This window comes from Pholcus phalangioides, unplaced genomic scaffold, assembly GCF_987345545.1.
Source record: "Pholcus phalangioides strain wild (caught in Gottingen) unplaced genomic scaffold, Ppha-v1.0 ptg000020l_1, whole genome shotgun sequence".
NCBI lineage: Eukaryota > Metazoa > Arthropoda > Arachnida > Araneae > Pholcidae > Pholcus > Pholcus phalangioides.
This window is the reverse complement of record NW_028301613.1, coordinates 2020654-2041420: the sequence shown is the minus strand read 5'-3', so window position 1 is coordinate 2041420 and position 20767 is coordinate 2020654. Positions and strand designations below refer to the sequence as shown.

Below are 20767 nucleotides of genomic sequence, written 5' to 3'. Positions count from 1 at the left end.
ACCAGGTACCCGTTGCCACCAAGACAACATCATTGAACGACACCGTTACGGTGGTGCAGCATTGCTCGTTTGGGGTGGAATTATACTGGGTTCCAGAACAGATCTGCATGTTCAAACCGGAACCATGAAAGCCCAAATTTATCGGGACATCATTCTGGAACAACATGTACGTTTGTTTAGGGGTGCCATGGGCGCAGAATTTGTGTTTATGGATGACAACGCCCGTCCTCACCGAGCAAACATCGTAAACGAATGACTTGAATCTGAGGATATAACCCGTATGGAATGGCTAGCATTCTCACCTGACTTGAATCCGATAGAGCATGTGTGGGACATGCTTGGCCGACGTGTTGTCAACCACCTCCTACATGTGTACCGGAACTTCGGAGAGCATTGCTTGCTGAGTGGAGTGATCTTCCCCAAGATCAGATCGATAATTTGATACTCAGCATGCCTAGGCGTTGTACGGACTGTATTTCATCGCATGGGAGACATACAATGTATTAACCATCATACCAACCATGTAATAGTAAGTTTTTGTAAAGGAGATATTTTTTACAATTGCTCCAGGGAGCAAAAATCGTAGTTTCTATGAATGATATCATACATACACCATCGTTTTTGTTTAATAAATGGGCTTTATGAATAAGCAACGTTTGTTTTGTTTCTGAACCTTTATTTGCCGGAGCTGGCATTATCCTCAATTTATGGACATGAGTGTAGTATCAATTTAAATAAAGAAATCGTATTTACCTGTGAGCTGAAATTTGTCAAAATTTCATATCCTTTCAACTGGTAATTTATTACATATAATATATATACTTTGGATTGATTTTCAATTTACTCGAATAACGAAAATATGAGGGAATGCTAGAGGCGGTTTCTTCAACTAAAGTTGGCGGCGACAGTGCCATCTTAAGGCATGGGCCTCAAGAACAAAGGAGCCTCACAAAAATGGAATCTGGTTGAAATCTTCAAGAATTTGCCTGGTAGGGCCTCAGAAAAATCACTTGGCCCGGGGGCCCATGATGCTCTTAAGACGGCCCTGGCGGCGAGGCAAGTGATTGAGTCGCGTTCGATATTTCGTCGCCAATACGCCAATTTCCTCGTTGAGGGCGTCTATTGAAATATGCGCGCTGGTTTTCTGGAAACGGTTTCCTCTTATCAGTTGCCGGACTTTAGTTTCCCCGTGTGAGGAGGGCCTAAGTGCACACTGGAACACGTCCTCTTCAACGACCCTAATGGTCTCGGCCTTTCGGCGTCTTCTGCTCTGTTACCGGAGCATTTTAGCTCCTCAACCATCCTCAGGATAGTTTCATGGTTATACTTGAATTTAAAAAAGTCAATGTCTGTTTGTCCTGCATAAATTTCCAACAACTCAACCCCTTCCTCACGCAACGACTGCTCGAGCGATCTTTCCAGCTCCTTACCGGTCTCTCTCCTCGTCAGGAGTTCCTTGAAATAATCGGCGCCGTCATGCTCCTTACAATCGAAATCGAATTGTATTTTGTCACATTGATCCTGCAATTTTGTAACCTGTTCTACTTAGGTCTTTCTGTCCCCTCATTTCGACTATTCATCACCGTTTTTGACCTCCTGCTTCTGCTCAAGTTTCCTCTTGAGGTCTGTCAACTGCTGTTGCAGATGCTTGTCACCTTCTGTAGAAGAAGCTGTGCTGCCTCTTCTGTTCCTGGCCTCTTGTAGTTGCTTGGTCAGGTATGCTTTGTCCTCCCCGAGGAGTCTTCTTTCCGCGGCCTGGGCTTCCAAGTCTCTCGCGACCGCCAAGAGTTCTTCAAGAAACTCTGTTTTTTGTGATCTTAGATACGTGGCCCATCTGGGCCACCTCTTGTTCGACCTTGGTCGCTCTCCTCAGGGCATCAACACATGGTCTTGGTAGCTGGGCAGAGCCATCGTCGACACCACTTGCCATTCTTGCATTTAGAGTTTCGTCGGGCGAACGGCTGTTCCGACTGGAGCTACTCACCTCCGTAGGCTGGCCCTAGTGCCACCCGGCACCGAACCGCGAAGAGATGTAGGTGAGTTCCCTAAAAAACATATAAAAAAATTTGGGGTAGAAGCTAGAACGGATCAAACAATTAATTTTCCATAGAAACTTATGGAAAGTCGCATTTCGGCTGACGAAGACTTTGGCTAAGGAATGCGATTCCGGAAGTGATCATCTTCGTTAGCCGAGATATCACTGTAATATTAAAATACAATAAATCACCGTTAAATTTTATTGTCAATGTAATCACTGCAATAAAAATCTTTCAGTTATCACTTTTTTAATATTTATTTAAAATTGCATAATTAAAATTCAATATCAATCATTTGAAATTACCAACACTTTTATTTTCAATTAAAAACGCCAATTTTATTTATACTTGTGATGAATTTTAAGAAAATTGATGTTCGGCCAAATCATTATTGCGTCCCATCCCTGGAATATACTAACAATGAGTGAAAATTTTCCCGACTAAATCAATGATCGGATTTCATACATTCTTTGTCTCACGAAATCTTCGAGGAAGCAAACGCGCTATTTTGAATCTTATATATACGTTTATCTATTTATTTTTCTCGCAGGAGATCATCCCCTGGACATTTTTTTTTTGTCTCGCAACGTCACGTTCTTGTGTCACGCGACGTCATTACGTGATCCCCCCCACAATCCCTACTCGTATACGTGAGAGAAAGAGGAGAACAATCTTCTTTCTCTTGACAAGTTCCGAAGAAAAATTCGAATATAAGACACCCAATAAGGATGCCTCCGCTTCACGACTCGCCAATATCAATCACCGGCAACAAAAAGAGGGGCATTGCCAAAAGAGAGAGAGAGAGAGAGGCCACCCCTTATAACCTATATAAGAATAATAAATAATAATATAATTCAGCTCGCGAACTTATGTAAAAGATGGCCGCTCTCTGACAAGAAATGAAGTCCCATTTATTTCACTTTATGGTTTCCAAAACCTCACGTAAATCATAGCTTAATGGGGGAAAAAAAAGACGGAATAGGCAATAAATCGATATATATGATGTCATTTTCTTGACTTACGGTGGCGGACATGAAGGGACGTTCAAGATGAGTTACTGGCAATGGACAAAAAGTATATTTCATCCCTGAAAAGGGAAACGAAATTTCACATCGTTTTTTAAGAAATGATTCGGGTACGGATTTTAAATTCAGGGGTGAGAAGAGACGAAGTCCATTTCGGAGCAGATATTTATAAATTGGAGAGAGAGCAGTGAAATTAACTTACAAGAATATTTTCATTAACCCTCACCCCCTTTCAAAATAAAACAACTGCACTGTCTTTTGTTATCAAACATCTTTTCATCTGCTTGTTTTTTGTTTTTGGTGTTTCAGGCTTTTGACACCTTGTTTGAAAGAGCGGCTGTCATAAAATTTTTTACACCAGTCTATTTAAGATGACATTTTTTGCTTATACAAATGCAACGCCACAACAGGCAGATTGCCCAACGAGATAGCTGACTTAAGAACATCATGGATCCCCGAGCCCTACCTACTACTGCTACACCACACATGCACCCAGCCCACCCCCCCCCCCGCGGAACCCCCAACGAATCGGTACATGGGGGAATGTGCGTGTACGTGTAGTGAAACCTGACGTGAAGTTTTTGTTTCTCTGTAATGCTTGTTATGTGTAATGCTGCCATCTGCCACCAGTTTTTCAAACTATGAGTGAAGTGTTATGATTGAATGATTTATCGTTGTAGGACTGTTGCTCTCTGTGGCGAGACTTTTTAACGGGGAGATCGGCTCGTATTTGCGCCTTGAAGTTGGGAACCACAGAAAACCAACTTCGGCCGACCACAAACTGACACTATTTGCTGTCTGGAACAGCAGCAGTTTAAAAAGGCTAAAATTTTTCTATACGTTTTCAATTTTTTTATACTCGGAAAGAAATTGTTGCAAAATGGGAGAGAATTTCGGAAGATTCAACACGATGCTTGGCGATTCAGCACTCGTTATTTGGCGAGGTTGGCGATTTGACAATCGTTATTTGGCGAGATTGATGATTTGACACTCGTTATTTGGCGAGATTGATGATTTGACACTCGTTATTTGCCAACATTGGCGATTTAACACTCGCTATTCCGTAAAATTGCAAAATTAGCATTAGTAATTCGGCGGACTTGGTCTTTTACTCGAGGAATGAATTTTTTTTTTCACGAAACATCGGGATTTGACATAATGACGATCGATTATAGTAATTTCTGCTGCTTGTAGTGGCGACTTTTTTCTTTCTTTGAAAACGGAAACACTAACATATTTTCGCTTTAAAGCTCAAAGACCATTGCAAACACCTTCAACTGCACGATGGCGGTTATTGTCGGGGTTACGCGATGGAAAGCCCGATGAGGTCACCGATACTTTAAATAAGGGACCGCAGTTATCCCAATCCGATTTTCGGGGTCAAAGTCGAGCTTGGGAACTTGCAGGGAAAATTTGGAAATTGATTCAAAAAAAAAAAAAAATCAGCTACCTTCTTTCTACACTGAAGAGCCAAAAAAACTGGTACACCTGCCTAATATCGTGTAGGGCCCCCGCGAGCCCGCAGAAGTGCCGCAACACGACGTGGCATGGACTCGACTAATGTCTGAAGTAGTGCTGAAGGTAATTGACACCATGAATCCTGCAGGGTTGTCCATAAATCCGTAGGAGTAAGAGGGGGGTGGAGATCTCTTCTGAACAGCACGTTGCAAGACATCCCAGATATGTTCAATAATGTTCATGTCTAGGGATTTAGGTGGCCAGCGGAAGTGTCTAAAGTCAGAAGAGTGTTCCTGGAGCCACTTTGTAGCAATTCTGGAAGTGTGGGGTGTCGCATTGTCCTGCTGAAATTGTCCAAGTCCGTCGGAATGCACAATGGACATGAATGGGTGCAGGTGATCAGACAGGATGCTTACGTACCTGTCACCTGTCAGAGTCGTATTTAGACGTATCAGGGGTCCCATATCACGGCAACTGCACACGCCCCATACCATCACAGAGCCTCCACCAGCTTGAACAGTCCCCTGTTGACATGTAGGGTCCATGGATTCATGAGGTTGTCTCTATACCCGTACACGTCCATCAGCTCGAAGCAATTGGAACCGAGACTCGACAGACCAGGCAACGTGTTTCCAGTCCTCAACAGTCCAATGTCGGTGTTGTCGGGCCCAGGCGAGGCGTAAAGCTTTGTGTCGTGCAGTCATCAAGGGTACACGAGTGGGCCTTCGGCTCCGAAAGCCCATATCGATGATGTTTCGTTGAATGGTTCGCACGCTGACACTTGTTGATGGCCCAGCATTGAAATCTGTAGCAATTTGCGGAAGGGTTGCACGTCTGTCACGTTTAATGATTCTCGTTAGTCGTCGTTCTTGCATGATCTTTTTCGGCCGCAGCGATTTAGTTTTTTTACCGGATTCCCGATATTCACGGTACACTCGTGAAATGGTCGTACGTGAAAACCCGAAATTTCATCGCTACCTCGGAGATGCTATGTCCCATCTCTCGTGCGCCGACTATAACACCACGTTCAAACTCACTTAAATCTCGATAACCTGCCATTGTAGCAGCAGTAACCGATCTAACAACTATGCCAGACACTTGTTGTGTTATATAGGCGTTGCCGACCGCAGCGCCGTACTCTGATTGGTTCCATATCTCTTTATTTGCATACGCATGCCCGTACCAGTTTTTTTGGCTCTTCAGTTTAATTTCGCAAACGTTTTTGGACTTTCGGCAACTCTTTCAACGAGAGACCAGATGGATTAGCGGTTCGACATGCTTCTGTAGCACTTAAAAAAAACTGTCTTGGGGTATGGAGCAGGATGGCGCAAGATGCTAATTTTCGCGCAGAGTTCCCACCCCTGCAAATTTCTCAAAATAGCAGGACATGATCGTGTCTCTATCATATAGAGAAAAAAGGCTGTATGGTAAAGATATCTAAGGATACAGATTTTGCCCCTTTTTTGGAAAGTGAGAAAACTAATATTTTTAAGTTTTAAACCAATAAAAGTTGGCAACCATGGACCTTCCCCTCCTCAGAGATTTTTTTCCTGCATCATTGACTCCAGTTGCATTTCTAAGATGGGAAAACGAAAGAAAACAGACAAAAATTGGCAGTGTACTGTCAACTGTACTATGCGAACTGTACTTCACATATACAATAGGGCACCAAGAACAAGACAATGAAAAAATTTATGTTTCTCAAAAGGAACAAAACATAGAAAACCATAGTGAAAACATAGACAATCTATACCACAGCAGAAAAAAAAAAGCTAGACAACCAATAAGTCAACATACCAGAACCTGGTGAACCTATATGTAAACATAGACAACTGTACATCAACAATCTAGAATGTAGACAGCTTATTCCTTACCAGGAGGAGAACATAAACCAGAGGGTTCTTAACCAAGGTTTCAAGGACCTCTGTCCACCACTTGAATGAGATTTTTTTTTGTCTCAGTGCCTCTGGTTATGTGTTTCCCAAATGTGGAAAAACAGACAAAAAGTGACAGTCTGTACTGTACCGTGCTCGAGTGGCATGGTGGTAAGATGCTCGTCTACCATCGTGAAGGTTGTTGTCAGGGTCCCGGGTTTGAACCCAAGGGAGGATATAGATAAGATATTTTCCCTAATGAACTCGAGGCGACCACTGATAGACAGCGCCTTCACTTCCAACCCATCTCACTAATGGCAGTAAATTGCAATATAGCGATATGGCCAGAGTTGGTGTTTGGTGAAGTAGTCTGTACTGTACCAAATATAGACAAGAGGACACCAAGAACAGAACATTGGCAACATGTTTATCAACAGGAACAGAACTGATTACCATAGTCAAAACACAGACAACCTGTAAATCAACGTTATGTAAACAGGAACAATAGACAACCTATACATAAACAATCCAGGATATAGACAGCCATACCTTACCAGGAACAGAACATAAACCAGGGTTCCATGTGGACACTACTTAGGGAAGCTTTTTTGTTTTTTTTGGAATCAGACTGTTACCTGTTTCTAAGATGAGAAAACTAAACAAAAACACTGACTGAAGAATCACCCAATTATTGTTAATAAGGCATAGCCATAACTAGAATTTTTGTAGGGAGCAAAAGCAGAATTTGACCCCCCCCCCCCCCCCCCACAGTAAAATTTGATGAGCAAGTTGGCCCGCTTGCCTCCCTCCAGTTTCAGCCCTGAAGTTTACAGACAGGATAAAAAAACATCATTCATAACAAAAAACAAAAGCTTGAAAATTAAAGATCTTCAGTTTTGAGGAAACGCGTGACAAGGGTGGGACAATGGAAATTAAGTTTTTATACAATTAGAAATAATTCAAATTTCCACCACCAGGGGTCAATTATGGCACATTATGAGTGGCTCCCTGATCTCATTGCTTGTGACACTTGATCGTGAAGTCAAAGAAAAAACATTTTAATATTCATAAAAAATTTCATGATGCTAATTTTCTGTACTTTAATGCCTATTTTGCTCCCTTTGTAAATGCTCATGCAAATGTTTTCAGTGCCCTTTTGTAAATGCTCGCAAAGCGGATTCACATTAGCTATTATTTTCATCCATTAGATGGCAGGAAAAACATTAATACAGATTTCTGACATAAAATTTGTCCCATCCCCATAATCCATTTAGTAGCATTGGTTCATGTTAAAAAATGAAATAAAATAATGAAATTTGCAACAATTTGAACCAAAACCTTTGCAAGTTGATGTAAATTACACTAACAACATAAGTTGTGCGCAATTTGAAAAGGTACGAGTTCAACTCTAGTTTATGCTTCGAGGAGACAGAGAAACATTTGAAAACAATACTTTATTGAGTTATTCAATAGACGAATTTTCTATTATATATATTTTTCCATTTGAATGAAGAGCAATTCAAGTGTTTTCTTCGTCAGATGCACTGTCATAACCGAGATTGGAATCCCACCAGCCTTGAATCTCATTAACAACAGTTCCGAGTTTTGGCACAGACTCCTGATAAGCAGTATCATCTTCGTCTGGTGTCGGAGACGACAACTCACTGCTCTCACTCAGGTCTGGCAAACCTTTGGATCCTGAACACAGAAGAAGAAATTTCTGTCAGTGTTCAAAGAAGCAAGAATCAGTCAAAAATATTCAGGGATAAAATGATGTTTGACCGAGCTTATGCACTTTAATATGAACATGATAATATATAGCAAGTCCACATGAATGTCTTGCAACTGACCGTAAAACAAGAAAGTTGAGAAGCATTTTAACAACATAATTTTAAAACAAAGTTTGGAAAACATGATTTAGTTGAATGTATTATTCACAGAAAAATCACTCATTTTTACTAAATCTCTTACCTGGTTGCCTCCCCGTCCACTTCTTTGGAAATCGTTCTTTTTCGGCTCTAGATGCACCATCCGATAGAGATGGAGCCAAGAACTTACGACCACCCTGAGAATAGAAAGGAAACATCAGAAGATTCATTGAATTCGACAATAAAAATGGATCTTTATTTTTGTGGAAAAACTTTGAATGAAAACTATCATGAAAGTGTTGAAATTAAAAGAGCTAGTAAAAAAAAATTGAGAACGGATATATCGTAACTTCCTTGCGTATAATCTGCTGCAGCATAGTTGGTGGATATGCAGGTGGGGGTCCCAACATCATGCTGGTGACCTAATACAGTCAAACTTGAAGGACACTCTGAATATAGAAAACCTCTATTTATAAAGGACAAAAAGTCTGGTCCCACAGGAGTCCCTTACCAAGAGGTGTTTTCGTGTGAGGCAGCGCATAATCGTGATGGAGAACCCAAGACTTGGCCATCCAAAGATCTGATTGCTTGCATCTCACTGAATGTTGCCGAAGTTTAAGGACTCACACGTCCCCCTGCTGTCAGATTACCTGTCAAAACATCACATTCCAATACTTCCACAACCAGCTTATTCCCGTGATCTTGCTCTATGTGAATTTTCCATTTCCTCCATGGATAAAGAATTTTTTTAAGAGGTAACCATTTTCAGGTTCTGAAGAAGTGCAGTGAGAAGTGAGGAAGGCACTGCAGTGTGTGACAAAAAAAAGCTTGCAATCCCCATTTACATTTTCGTATGAACAATGATAAAAATGTATAATTGCACAGGGTAGTTACTGAGAAGAAAACACAAACAGGTTCTATCTCTATTCATTCTTCCGTAATAGAAGTCTCGGAACTTTTAGAACTTAGCGGTATAACATGCAAATTATACACAAGAAAATACTGTAAGTAAATTAATACCAAAGTTCAAAGTAAATTCATGCATCTAACTAACCTGTGATGATATGCTATCTGATCGCCCTGGGAGCTGACCTTTTTTACGATGTCTCATAGGAGCGACAGAGACTTCTTCTTTACCCTCTGCCTCAGAAACGTCAGGTTTATTCTGCATTATTTCTGATCCTGCCAGTAAGGCCTCTGTCGTAGCGTGTAGACTTTTTATTAGGCTGTTGTGCTCCTTTTGCTGAAAATATGGCAATAATATTATAAGAATCTAAAGGAAGTAATTCCAATACTATTGCATCAGAATTGTTGGGAGAGCAAAGAATAACAATGTTCTTAGATATAGAGTAACTTACTGCTTTGATGCGCCTAAGACATTTGTCTAACCACTGCCGTATGGTTTGTTTCGCCACTTCCTCTTCGATTATGAATTCAAGCTCTTCTCTCGCAAGCAATTCCTCGAGCTGTAGAGCTTTTCTTATGTCAACTGAACGATATGATAACATGCTGCAATACAACAAGCATAGCATTAAATCAACCGTCAATAACATCTTGAATGGCAACAATTAAATTTGTATCAGTCTAATTAAAATTTAATGAGATTCACCTAGACTTTATACAAAAAAAACTATTTTGATTAAGTAGAAATTTAAATATAAAAAGTGTCACGTTTCCCCCACAGTTGCATCAATATCGCAAGGGGGGGGGGGATGCCGTGAATCTACTAATACACACATTAAGGATGCTGAACTGCAATAACAGAAAAGATTGTGAAATGTGCAATACAGAGTTTGTTAGCCTCTGAAAAAAATCATTACCAAAGCTAATAATGAGATGAAGAGCAATCAGGTAAGAGCAAAAATTTCATTGTATTAAAATTTTTAGCTTTAAATAGCTCCATTCCAGAATGAAGTACCCTGTACATAGAAAATGCAACAAAGAACATTTAAAGAAAAATGGAACATTACTTTAAAACGTCGTGAAATGTCACGTCTTCGCCGTTATGCAATCTTTCCATTTCATAACACATGTGCTTGAACAGTAAGCGGTCCTTATCTGGATCAACTTCCAGTCTTCCCTGAGTTAAGCATTGCAAAAATTACTGTAAAGCACTTCAAAAAAAAAAAAAATAATAAATCAAACCATATTAAGTTAAGCCGGTAAAATTTAGGATTACAGTTAGCATTATATACCTATAGTTGATATAAAACTTATACAGGGTGTCTCATCAAGACCATCCAAACGCTGCACAGCCAGATTCCTTGCTTGGAATACATAAAAAATATTCAAAGAACTATACCTGTATGACCCATAGTTTTCGAGAAAAATGCAAAAACAAGCATATTGAGGCATGCATGCGTGTGACATGGAATGACGTGGAAAGTTTTTTTTCTTGCACCGGATATGGCGTCATACTTTTCTTTTGCATTTTTCTCAAAAACTATGGGTCATACAGGTACAGTTCTTTGGACATTTTTTATGTATTCCAAGTGAAGAATCTGGCTGTGCAGAGTTTTGGCGGTGTTGATGGAACACCCTGTATACAGTGAAATCTGATATAACAATTCTATGTGGACTGAAAGATATCCTTATAGAAGGACGATTATCATTTAGAAGGTATTATCATATAGAAGGTAGCAGTTTTACATTAGACTGCACGCATTTCCGAACAAGACTCAAAATATCATTGTAGAGCAGGGATTCTTAATCTTTTTCAGCCGTGACCCAAAATGCAAAAGATCAGCTTTGCGATTTATAGAAGTGTTTGTTCTTCAAAATTGCTGAAACCAGTAATACAAACACAAAGGCCACAACAGGTAAAATGCCCAATGCGGTGACTGAAAAAATATGACCATAAAAATATGGATGTTAAATAAAATACAGCAACCCAATATATAAAAGCATATACATATCATACATATATATATGGATAGCTTTCCAATTTATCCCACTATGTTCATTGTCGTACTTCTTTTTAAATTTATTTTTGATGCAAAAAGGTGCATCTTGCTAGTTTGTGAGTCAAACTTTGGTCATGACTCATAGCTCAAGTGAACTAAAACCAGTGATGCATTAGTGCATTTATAACAGACTGCAAGTGGATTCATACAACTCATGGAGGATGCCCCTGCGAATCAAGTTTGGGTCGTGACAAATCAAGGATCTCTGACTGCAAGTGGATTTGTACGACTCATCACAAAAGCCACTGCGACCCAGAGGTTAAGAATTCCTGTTGTAGAGTGATTTATTGTTATATCGAGTATCGTTTCTCAGTATTAGGCTTTTCCTGAACACAATTCATTTCACATAAAGGAAATAGAAATGCAATAATGAAAATTCCTTTAAAAAGCCACATTTTTTCGTAAAGTAGGTCTTCTTCCAATTTTCACCAGGTGAATGGAAGGGCGTATTAGGAAAAACACTCCACCAAGAAATCAACTTCATGAAATATCTTTGCTGGTCATTGCCAAAATAAAACACCCATAATTCACAATATTTAGTGAATACCATAAGAGGATTTGTATAATTGCCTTCAGGAACAGGGTTTCTTAACCTTTATTGTGTTCCACTGACCCTCTTTTGCCAATAAGATGAAAGCCATAGACCCCTTACAGAATAATATTTAGCACAAAATAATGTGAAAGCAATAAGTTAATTGTTTTCTCATCAAAGCTCACTGCCTCTTTGGATCCCTGGTGAAGAACCATGTTAAAAAAACAACCTGCATTTATGCGAGTAATACAATTATCAGCACTGGTGATCTTCGAAAACTTACTTTCAGCAACCTCAACAGAAACTTGACTCTTTTGATTGGTATGACACCCTGAAATACAGATTGCGACACACAATTAACTCATATTTCCGGTATAACAACACTTATATTTTAAAAAAATCAAAGATTTTAATCACATTGATTTTACCCTTTGCTGGAGGTCAACCATGTTCCATGTGTTCTGGAAAGTCCTGATGTCAGCATAACTCATCAGAGCATCTTCTTCATTTGAGTAAAATAAAGAAAAGTTCTCCATAATGATGGCTTAAAAGAAAACAAATGTGAAGAAAAGCAAGTTAGTTTTGATTGAATTATTCATACAAAAATCATTACACACTAAAACCTCCTTTAACGCCACCTGCGAACAACGGTAATCTCCGAACAACTGCCACATTTTGTTGGAAGCGATTGTGTCCCATAGATTTAACATTACAGGTAACCTCCAAACAACATCCACTTTGGCCATGGAGTTGGAAGAAATACGCAGATCGCTATCAGAAAAATAATTTCCAAGTTCCCCCTCAAACACTTGGGGGGGGGGGCAATTATGTTTGCTTTCTTTTTGTGGTATAAATGCTAGATGGGCAATGGAGAGGAAAAAAGAGCCACTGAAGTGATCTATAGTCGTGCCACAGGCTACTTAAGTGATCTCAAATAGCACCCCAGGTCACTGACACGATCTGAGAATGTACTATTTATAGTTCATTCTTAGAAAATTAAGTTTGAGATTGCAGGCCACATGAAATGACTCTGAGGGTCACATTTGGTCCACACTTCATGAGCATAGGAGAGTTTAAAGAGTGAAATTTGTGCCCCCTCTGGACACCAGACCTGCCTGATCCCCTCTTGTTGCGGGTCTTTTGTAGAGTTTATAATAGTAAGAGTTAATATAATCATACTTTCAAATATAATAAATTATACAATTATCATATTCAATTACAGAACGAATTATCATTACACATGTTACATAGATCGCAAAATTTTAATTTTTTTTTTCAGAAATAAAACAGCTGTTCCCAATAACAACCATCTCCCAAAAATGGCTACATTTTCACAGTCCTGTTAGTGGTCACAGTCATGTTATTGGGAGGTTTCAATGTAATATGAAATAATGGGATTTTAAAACAATATTATATTTTTATGCAAATCAAACTTAATTACTACAGTCTAACTAGGTGAATACAAGAAACATAAAAAGTACAGCATTTCATATGCGTAAAATCCTTGAAAAAATACAAATGCCAAAATTATTAAATCATGCAGATTGGAAAAAACATCAAAAAATTGTGTAGATATTTTTAACATTTGTAAACTGTTTGATTCTCTAGAAAGCAATTAAAACAAAATTAATATTGCAAAAAACATCACCTACCAACTAGAAGGTTGAGCACTATGTAAGTTATTATGACGTAAAACGAACAGAAATAGATAAGGCTTCCAGTGAAGTTGCCACAGTCAGTCTCCCAGTAGTTTTCACCTGGCGTACAGTATGGAGGACTCAGCTGCAACAATACAAAATGCCCTGAATTTGCAAAAGTTAATTTGATCGACAACCGATTATTAATTACCATAGAGCCTCGATAATCTGAGGTGGATGGAACCAAGGCAACCTCAGATTATCAAAAGAATCGAATTATCCAAAAAACAATAAAAAATACTTTAAATGTTCGTTTTATTTAACAAAAAAACATAAAAGCAGTACTAGCATACTTGGTGTATTTTTATGCTTGAATAAGATATAGTTACCATATGATGTGTTTCAAAAAATGGAAAATGAGAGATGATTGATAAGAGATGGGTGTATGGGGACACCAATAGCTTTCAATTGCCTTTCCAATGATTTTACGTAAGCAATTAGGGAACAATGCTATTGTCCACCACCATTATGAAGAAAATGGTAAAACTTGTCTCTTTTTCTCAGAGGTTTCCCCCGAAAGTTAAAATGATCTATGTCCATTCAATGGAATCTAATATTTATACCCATTACAGGGGACAGCCTCCTAGGAGGTGAAGAGAGGAAGCTGTCTTGCACAACAGCTCTGGGCGTGAGCAGTCATCAATCAACCCATTACAGGGGTGGGGGCTGCTCAATCCTTTAGTCTCTTTCAAACTGAAATTACTGTAAAATATGTACATACTATGCAGTACTCCTGGGAGGGGGGGGGGGGACTTTCTAGAAAAAAGATCTGAAGAAGGCAATTCAAAAATTTCCCTTGCCTTGGATTATTCGAAAAATTGAACTTTTGGGGGCTCCGATTTTCGAGGCTTTACTGCATACCTCATTTTTGAGTAATAAAATATGTGTCATAATTTTTGGCCTATTATCCACCTGTACAATAACATAATATGCACAACAAAAATCACAAAAACAAGAAACATCACACCATCTGCACTGTCGCATAATGTATCAGCTGATTCAATATTTCAAAATTAAATAAATATTTGCAACAATGCATAATGATGAAAACAGCAAAATATTTTACCACTTATTGAATTTTCTATTACCACTATCAGAAAAGTTTTCTCACTACATCTCATCAAAATAATTTGAAAATTGGATTTTACAGCATTTGAATAAAATACATTTAGATATTCATTGTCAATCATGTCATTTTGCACAATCTTAATTTTCTTCCCACAACAATAGATTTATTTCACCATCTCAGATAAAAACATTTTCACGTGGATAAGACAAAATTTCAAACATACCATACAATCATGCATTATCTTATTCCAGTCTTCGCCAGTTACGATTCTAAAAAGCATCGCAATACTGCTGGGAACAGTTTGAAAGTTTGCCTGCCTGCAAAAAGAAGACATGTTAGAATGACATCAAGTGGCTCACACATTATGAGGATGGGAATTAAAAGCAAAAAAAAAAGGCAAGACATTTATAAAAGCTGAGATATTCAATGAAATGTTTAACAGCTGTTTACTACAATCTAATCCTGGAACAGAAAACTGAAACAGCTTTATGCTATATAATTTTTTGTGTCATCTAGTCATAATATGCACTCAAGTGATGATTAGACAAAAATCAATAGTTCAATCACAAATCCAAAAAGCTATGCTCTATGCCAGTGAATTTCAAAATGGGCGATGAAATGTTTGGGGTGTGTATGACAATATGGGCATAATGTTAGTTTGAGGCAATGAGAAAATTTTATTTTTTTGAAGAAGGAGGCCATGAAATAAAAAGTTTGGGGAACTATGCTCTATATTAGGGGTGGCCAACAGCTGGCCTGTGATGTGATTTTGTGCGACCCGCAACTGGGTAAAATAACTGTATATAATATTATAAACTGACTTTATTATTTAAACCAGTGTTTCCCAAAGTGGGCAATATCACCCCCTGGAGAGCAATGGGAGAGTCCAGGGAGGCGATAGAAACTAAGGATTTAGTATAGGATCCTATGGGTTGGTTTGATGTGGGGTGGAGGGGTGAAGAGAAGAAAAAATTTCTATTAGATACAATTTTCAACAGCAGACCTGATTAGACAGACTATTTACATTTATTACTTCTAGTGATGATAGTAATTAGCTTTGTTCTCATCACACAGCCTTTTCATACACATGCGTTGCTCTTGAAAGTTTGTTTTTGGGCATTTTCATCCCATTTCTTTCCACCACCTCGTTGGGCAAGTTGCCTCTGAATTTTATTTTAAATAATGTGATCACGTATTTCCAAAAGATCTTTATGATCTCTGTCCGGGGAATTTATTAGTGTGTTAGTAGACATCCATGCAGAGAAGCATTCATCCCCTAAATTTTGCCATAGCAGGTTGGTGGCATTTCGTGTTGAAGCAGACACACTTGCTCAAACAAAAATACTGATATTCTGTTTTAAGAAGGTAACTTAGGTAGAAGGTAACTTACTAGGTAAAGGTGTGTATGTGCACCATGGCCCTCAAATCCTGGAGCAGGGCCCCTAGGCTGGGATCTTCGGTGGGCCCCTCTATGGAGAATTTATGGCATGAAAAAACAAGAAAGAACGAAAACTGTCCCGTGCCGCAGGGCTACAGCCCCCAGTCAGCACCACCCATGTGGGGGGGGGGGGGTATGGTGTGCACATCCTTCTACAGTCTGCCTGGCTCATGCAAAGCTAGTACATTTTATCTTTGTACCATCACTGGCTTACCCATTCCGAATAGTCAATACTATTCACGCGACTGGCTTTTGGCACATTTTCAATCCCAAAAAAAACTCCTCTCGAAGTCTATCGGTGCGAGAATCAATTCCTTTAGCATCTATTCTACCCCATGTGGCCCCACTGGTTGCCATATCAGGGATAAGGAACGAAATATTTTCAGAAAGATGTGTGTAAAAAAAAAATCCCTTTGTCTCTGTAAAATTTAAACTGCTGATGCAATTAAATGGACTTAAAATTTGCAAAATTTACAAAAGAAACAGGAATTTATTATGCATTGCATCTACTAGCTAAGAACCAGCTGAACAATGGGTATATAGTATATACAGAGCCCAGAGTGAAATTTTAATGACTAAATTGCTCGTTTTTCACCATATTACTTATGGCGACGCAAATGTGCAAGTTTTCTGGGTCATTTTGTTGGTGTAGCTTATATGCAGTGACGGTACAGCTGCCCATTATGTTGACCCTTGAACAGTGAGAAGTTGGCCACCCCTGCTCTACATTGAAGATCACAGATCTGCCCAACTAGAAGTTAGTGTGCTAACCATTAGGCCGGGTTTGCACTGGACCAGGGGGTTCCTCCTGACTATTTATTAATTGTAGAAATTTGGCTAATCAAATAAAAAAAAGCTCTAGCCAAATTGACACGTCATAAAATGCAAATTATAAAACAACTGATTTGACCATTAAGAGGCTGAATGGACACTCATGATTTGGGCGAATTCAATTTTTTATTTATTTGCCAAATTAAATATTTTGTTACAATTTGGCCCAATGGCGATTGGCAGCACAAACTCTGCACTGGACGATACGATGACAAGCAATATGACCACGAAATGCAATAAAATCGACATGGATTGGTTAAAAAAATATGAAACCTGTTGCAGTCATATTGCTAATTGTATCAATTCAGTGTGGACCCAGCCTTTAAGGTGCCTACACACTACTCTGATGCAAGTATTGTGTGGGCATCTTTAGACTATCAGGGCAGCATGCTCCAGCACATACATTATCATTAATAATATACATGTTATGGCCAATTTCCAAAGTATAGAAGCTCTGTGAAGTAGTTAGTGTCTGAAGTCTGGATAATGTGTGAAGTTGACAGCCATTTTGTTGACCAAACTTAAAACTTGAAGCATAACCTATACAATGAATAAAATTGTCCGGAATAAGTATCTGGTATCATCTACAAATATATATGTCATATACCTCCCAATGTTCTCCCCAAACTTGACGGTACCAAAGAGAAGGACACCGGTGAGAGCATAAAACAGAATGAGAAGAAACATGCCAGTTATAATGAAAGAGCTCTTGTACACCGACACTACCACAGTCAGCATCAGCATCTTCAGGGTTGCCTGCAAAATTGATGCAACAATCAAAATTACATCAAACACTGGCAAACGATCAACAAATTTTGAGATGATTCATTCTACATTTTTCCCCTTATCACATAGCAAAATAGGCAAAAAAACCTCACTTATACCAAAATTACATAGCGAGTTTTAAGTTGAAAAATAACCAAGAGAGAAAGAGAAAATCATACGTGTTTGCCGGTAATGGTGAAAAATCTCAAAATGTTCACTGTGAATCCAAAAGAATGGCTCTCGTCATTCTAGAAAAAAAAAAAATTCTCCATAAATATATACATTATCAATAGGAAGGACCATAGCCAGAAATTTCTTTCATGGGGGGACCAAAATGGACTTAACTCCATTTTTTTGGAGGCACACCTGGACATTACTCCATAAAAATCAGCAATTTCCCAACATTTTAGGGGTGGGGATCAGACCACCGTGTCCGCCCCTACTCGCTACAGCCTTAATTATCAAATATCTCTTAGGCTGGGATTACACTATACAAGTTTGATAAAAGTACTTTTATAAAAGTTGAAAAATGCAACCAATAAGAGCATTGGTAACATTCTAGCAAATGCAATCGATCACCTTATTGGTTGTATTTTTCGAGTTTTATAAATGAACTTTTATGAAACTTTCATGGTGTAATCCCGGCCTTATATAGAAGAAAGGGTAAATTGAATGAAGTGTAGCATTACCATGAACGTGAAATGTGTGAAAACCCATCCAACTCCAAGCACTGTCACAAACAAGTCGTAACGGTTCCGGCGACTTTGCCAGTAACCTCGTGGAGTGAATGCTATGGATTTCATGACCACCTACGGAAAAATTTAAACTCAACATTAGATTTATCAAAGATTTTGATTGTTGCAAATATACCAACATGCTTTCAGCAAAAAAAAAAAAAAAAAAGCAAACCTCAACAGTTGACAGCATAGTGAACCCGGCAGATACTGTAGCTAGTGGCAATGTGTATGTTTCGTCTGCTTTCCACTGAGAAAAAGCACAAAGAATCAAATATGTGACTAATTATAAATAGAATGCAAATATGAAACAATATAATACAGCAATACCGGAACTTATGCTACTTTGCAGTTACGTGATTTTCTGATTGAATGACTTAAGTGATTTTATAAGTTTTATAGCATTCGTACTATTTTTTCAGCAGTATATGTTTTACAAAAATTAATCTAGGTTAATCATTGGGGCACTGAGAGTACATTCGATGATTCAGAATGAGTAAAGAGTACTCACACTGACACTCAATAGTCCACTGTTCACCAAAACCATAATAGCAATGAAACGCTTGAAATAAATGTTCTGAGTAATATCATATATGAATGCACGAAACTTGTGCCCATCAGGACGTGGTGGCAGGTGCAAGGGCTGCGCAATTTTCAATCTTTTCTTCAAGTCGCACCATCTTCTTTGATCTACTGTCAGCAGAGCTGTACCCTATTTGGTCAATGCAAAGAAAGATCTCTTATGTAAAGACTCATAAGCAAAAGCGCATATACACGTTTATAGCAAATCTTCATAAGTTGAAGAACAAATAATTAAAGCAGCTTATTGTAAGTAACGTGACAAACATTGATGCTTGAATTATATGCAGACTACACAAGAGTAGATGACTTTGCCTAATAATACTCTCAAAAAATCGTCAACGAATAAGGCAAAAAAAAAAACAAAAAAAACAGGAAATACTAAAAAATTCCTAATGCATTTCGACACCCATAATGTATCGAAGTGCATTAAGAATTTTTTAGTATTCCTGGTATTTGCCTTAATCATTGACGATTAATTAATCACTGACAATATGCAGACTAGACAGTTTGTTCAGCAACGTGGAAGATGCCAAAATTTTTATTTTACACACTGATGCCTTCATGTAATTATGATGAAAATCAAAATAAATTCCCCTGTTTGTGTTACCCACCACTAAATTGCATAGCTTCAATCCATACTGCTTGTATTAATAACTACTCAGTTCAAATTGATGAATTGCTCTATTGGTCTATTTACCCTGAGCAAAGCTGCAATCATGAAAATGTTGTTACATGTATTTCTTTAAAAAAAGCAAAACGGCACTTACATTTTTTTTTTGGGGGGGGGGGGAGAATTTAACCCTTCTTCAGACATAGTATGAACCATAAAAAATAAGCATTGTGGCACCCTATCTAAAATTCATTTTTTTTATATTTTTTTTTATGATTACTGACTTGAAAGCTCCTCTTGCTTAGTCAATAATGCACTGTCAGGATTTGCACTGTCCAGTTCTGTAGTATTTGAGTGATCATAGTGATGGACTCGCATTGCTAAGACCCAGGTTCAGATGCCACAGAGGTAGTCAGCTGAAGTTGGTTTTTAGTGGTTCCCAAATTTAAGCTGCAAATGCAAGCCGATCTCCCCATTAAAAAGTCTCGCTACAGAAAGCAAAAGGCTTACAACGGTATAATTATTCAATCATAGTTAGAAAAATTGATGGCAGGTGGCAGCACTACACATAACAAGTATTAAACAGAAAAAAAAACTTCACAGTGGGTTCACAACAGGTACACACACATTCCAGCATGTACCAATTCTTTAGAAATTCCGTAGAGGAATGCATACGAGAAGCATGTACGTTTAAGTAATAGTATTGTCCGGTTCTAGCAAGCAATACCATTCTAGTGTGGCACTAGAAAGAGCCTGATTGGGTGAGTGCAATGTGTCATTCTGTTGAACTAATGGGTAGGTCATTTCAAGTTGGTTTTTCAACTCTGTGACGAATGTGTCCACGTGGTGGTTATTGCAAGAAACACTAATGGAAAATGTTTAACAAAATTATTTTGAGGCAACTTTAGTAATTGATCAAAACTGCTTACCTTGTTTTCACTGTAATTAGCGATTACAACACCAACAAAGAGAGTCAAGCCAATCATGCATCCGAGAAACACAAATATATGAATATACATCGCATGGGCCTATGTAAAGAGTACAAAGTGAAAATTAAGAATTTGAAAAAAAGACAAATGTTTAAAATATGTGCAGTAAAATCTCCAGCTTATATACAATGAAACCTGTCTAAGATAGACACTGTATGAAACAGAAACCTGTTCAAAACGGAATCAAAACATAGTCTGTTCTATGATTAGTACTTCGATTTGCACCTTTATAAAACAAAATAATATTTCAGTCACTTGACCTTTCGTTTCGTACAGGTTTCACTGTATTACTTAAG

At 38.4% G+C, this 20767-nt stretch overlaps 1 protein-coding gene across 2 annotated transcripts in view; it reads right to left on the bottom strand.

Annotated features, from left to right (window-relative positions):
* Positions 1 to 7828: 7828 nt before the first annotated feature.
* Positions 7829 to 20767, bottom strand: part of na (sodium leak channel non-selective protein na) — a 53762-nt gene continuing 40823 nt past the window's right edge. For both annotated transcript variants that reach the window (XM_089248405.1, XM_089248406.1), the window contains exons 27-41: positions 20412 to 20510; positions 18802 to 19002; positions 18466 to 18540; positions 18246 to 18365; positions 17736 to 17804; positions 17399 to 17547; positions 14746 to 14839; positions 13409 to 13538; positions 12185 to 12300; positions 12040 to 12087; positions 10232 to 10341; positions 9620 to 9770; positions 9316 to 9504; positions 8365 to 8458; positions 7829 to 8091 (exon numbers count right to left, since the gene is read on the bottom strand). In XM_089248405.1, the coding sequence (XP_089104531.1) occupies positions 7913 to 8091; positions 8365 to 8458; positions 9316 to 9504; positions 9620 to 9770; positions 10232 to 10341; positions 12040 to 12087; positions 12185 to 12300; positions 13409 to 13538; positions 14746 to 14839; positions 17399 to 17547; positions 17736 to 17804; positions 18246 to 18365; positions 18466 to 18540; positions 18802 to 19002; positions 20412 to 20510 (1824 nt within the window). In that variant the 3' untranslated portion in view covers positions 7829 to 7912. The remainder of the gene's footprint in view (positions 8092 to 8364; positions 8459 to 9315; positions 9505 to 9619; positions 9771 to 10231; positions 10342 to 12039; positions 12088 to 12184; positions 12301 to 13408; positions 13539 to 14745; positions 14840 to 17398; positions 17548 to 17735; positions 17805 to 18245; positions 18366 to 18465; positions 18541 to 18801; positions 19003 to 20411; positions 20511 to 20767) is intronic.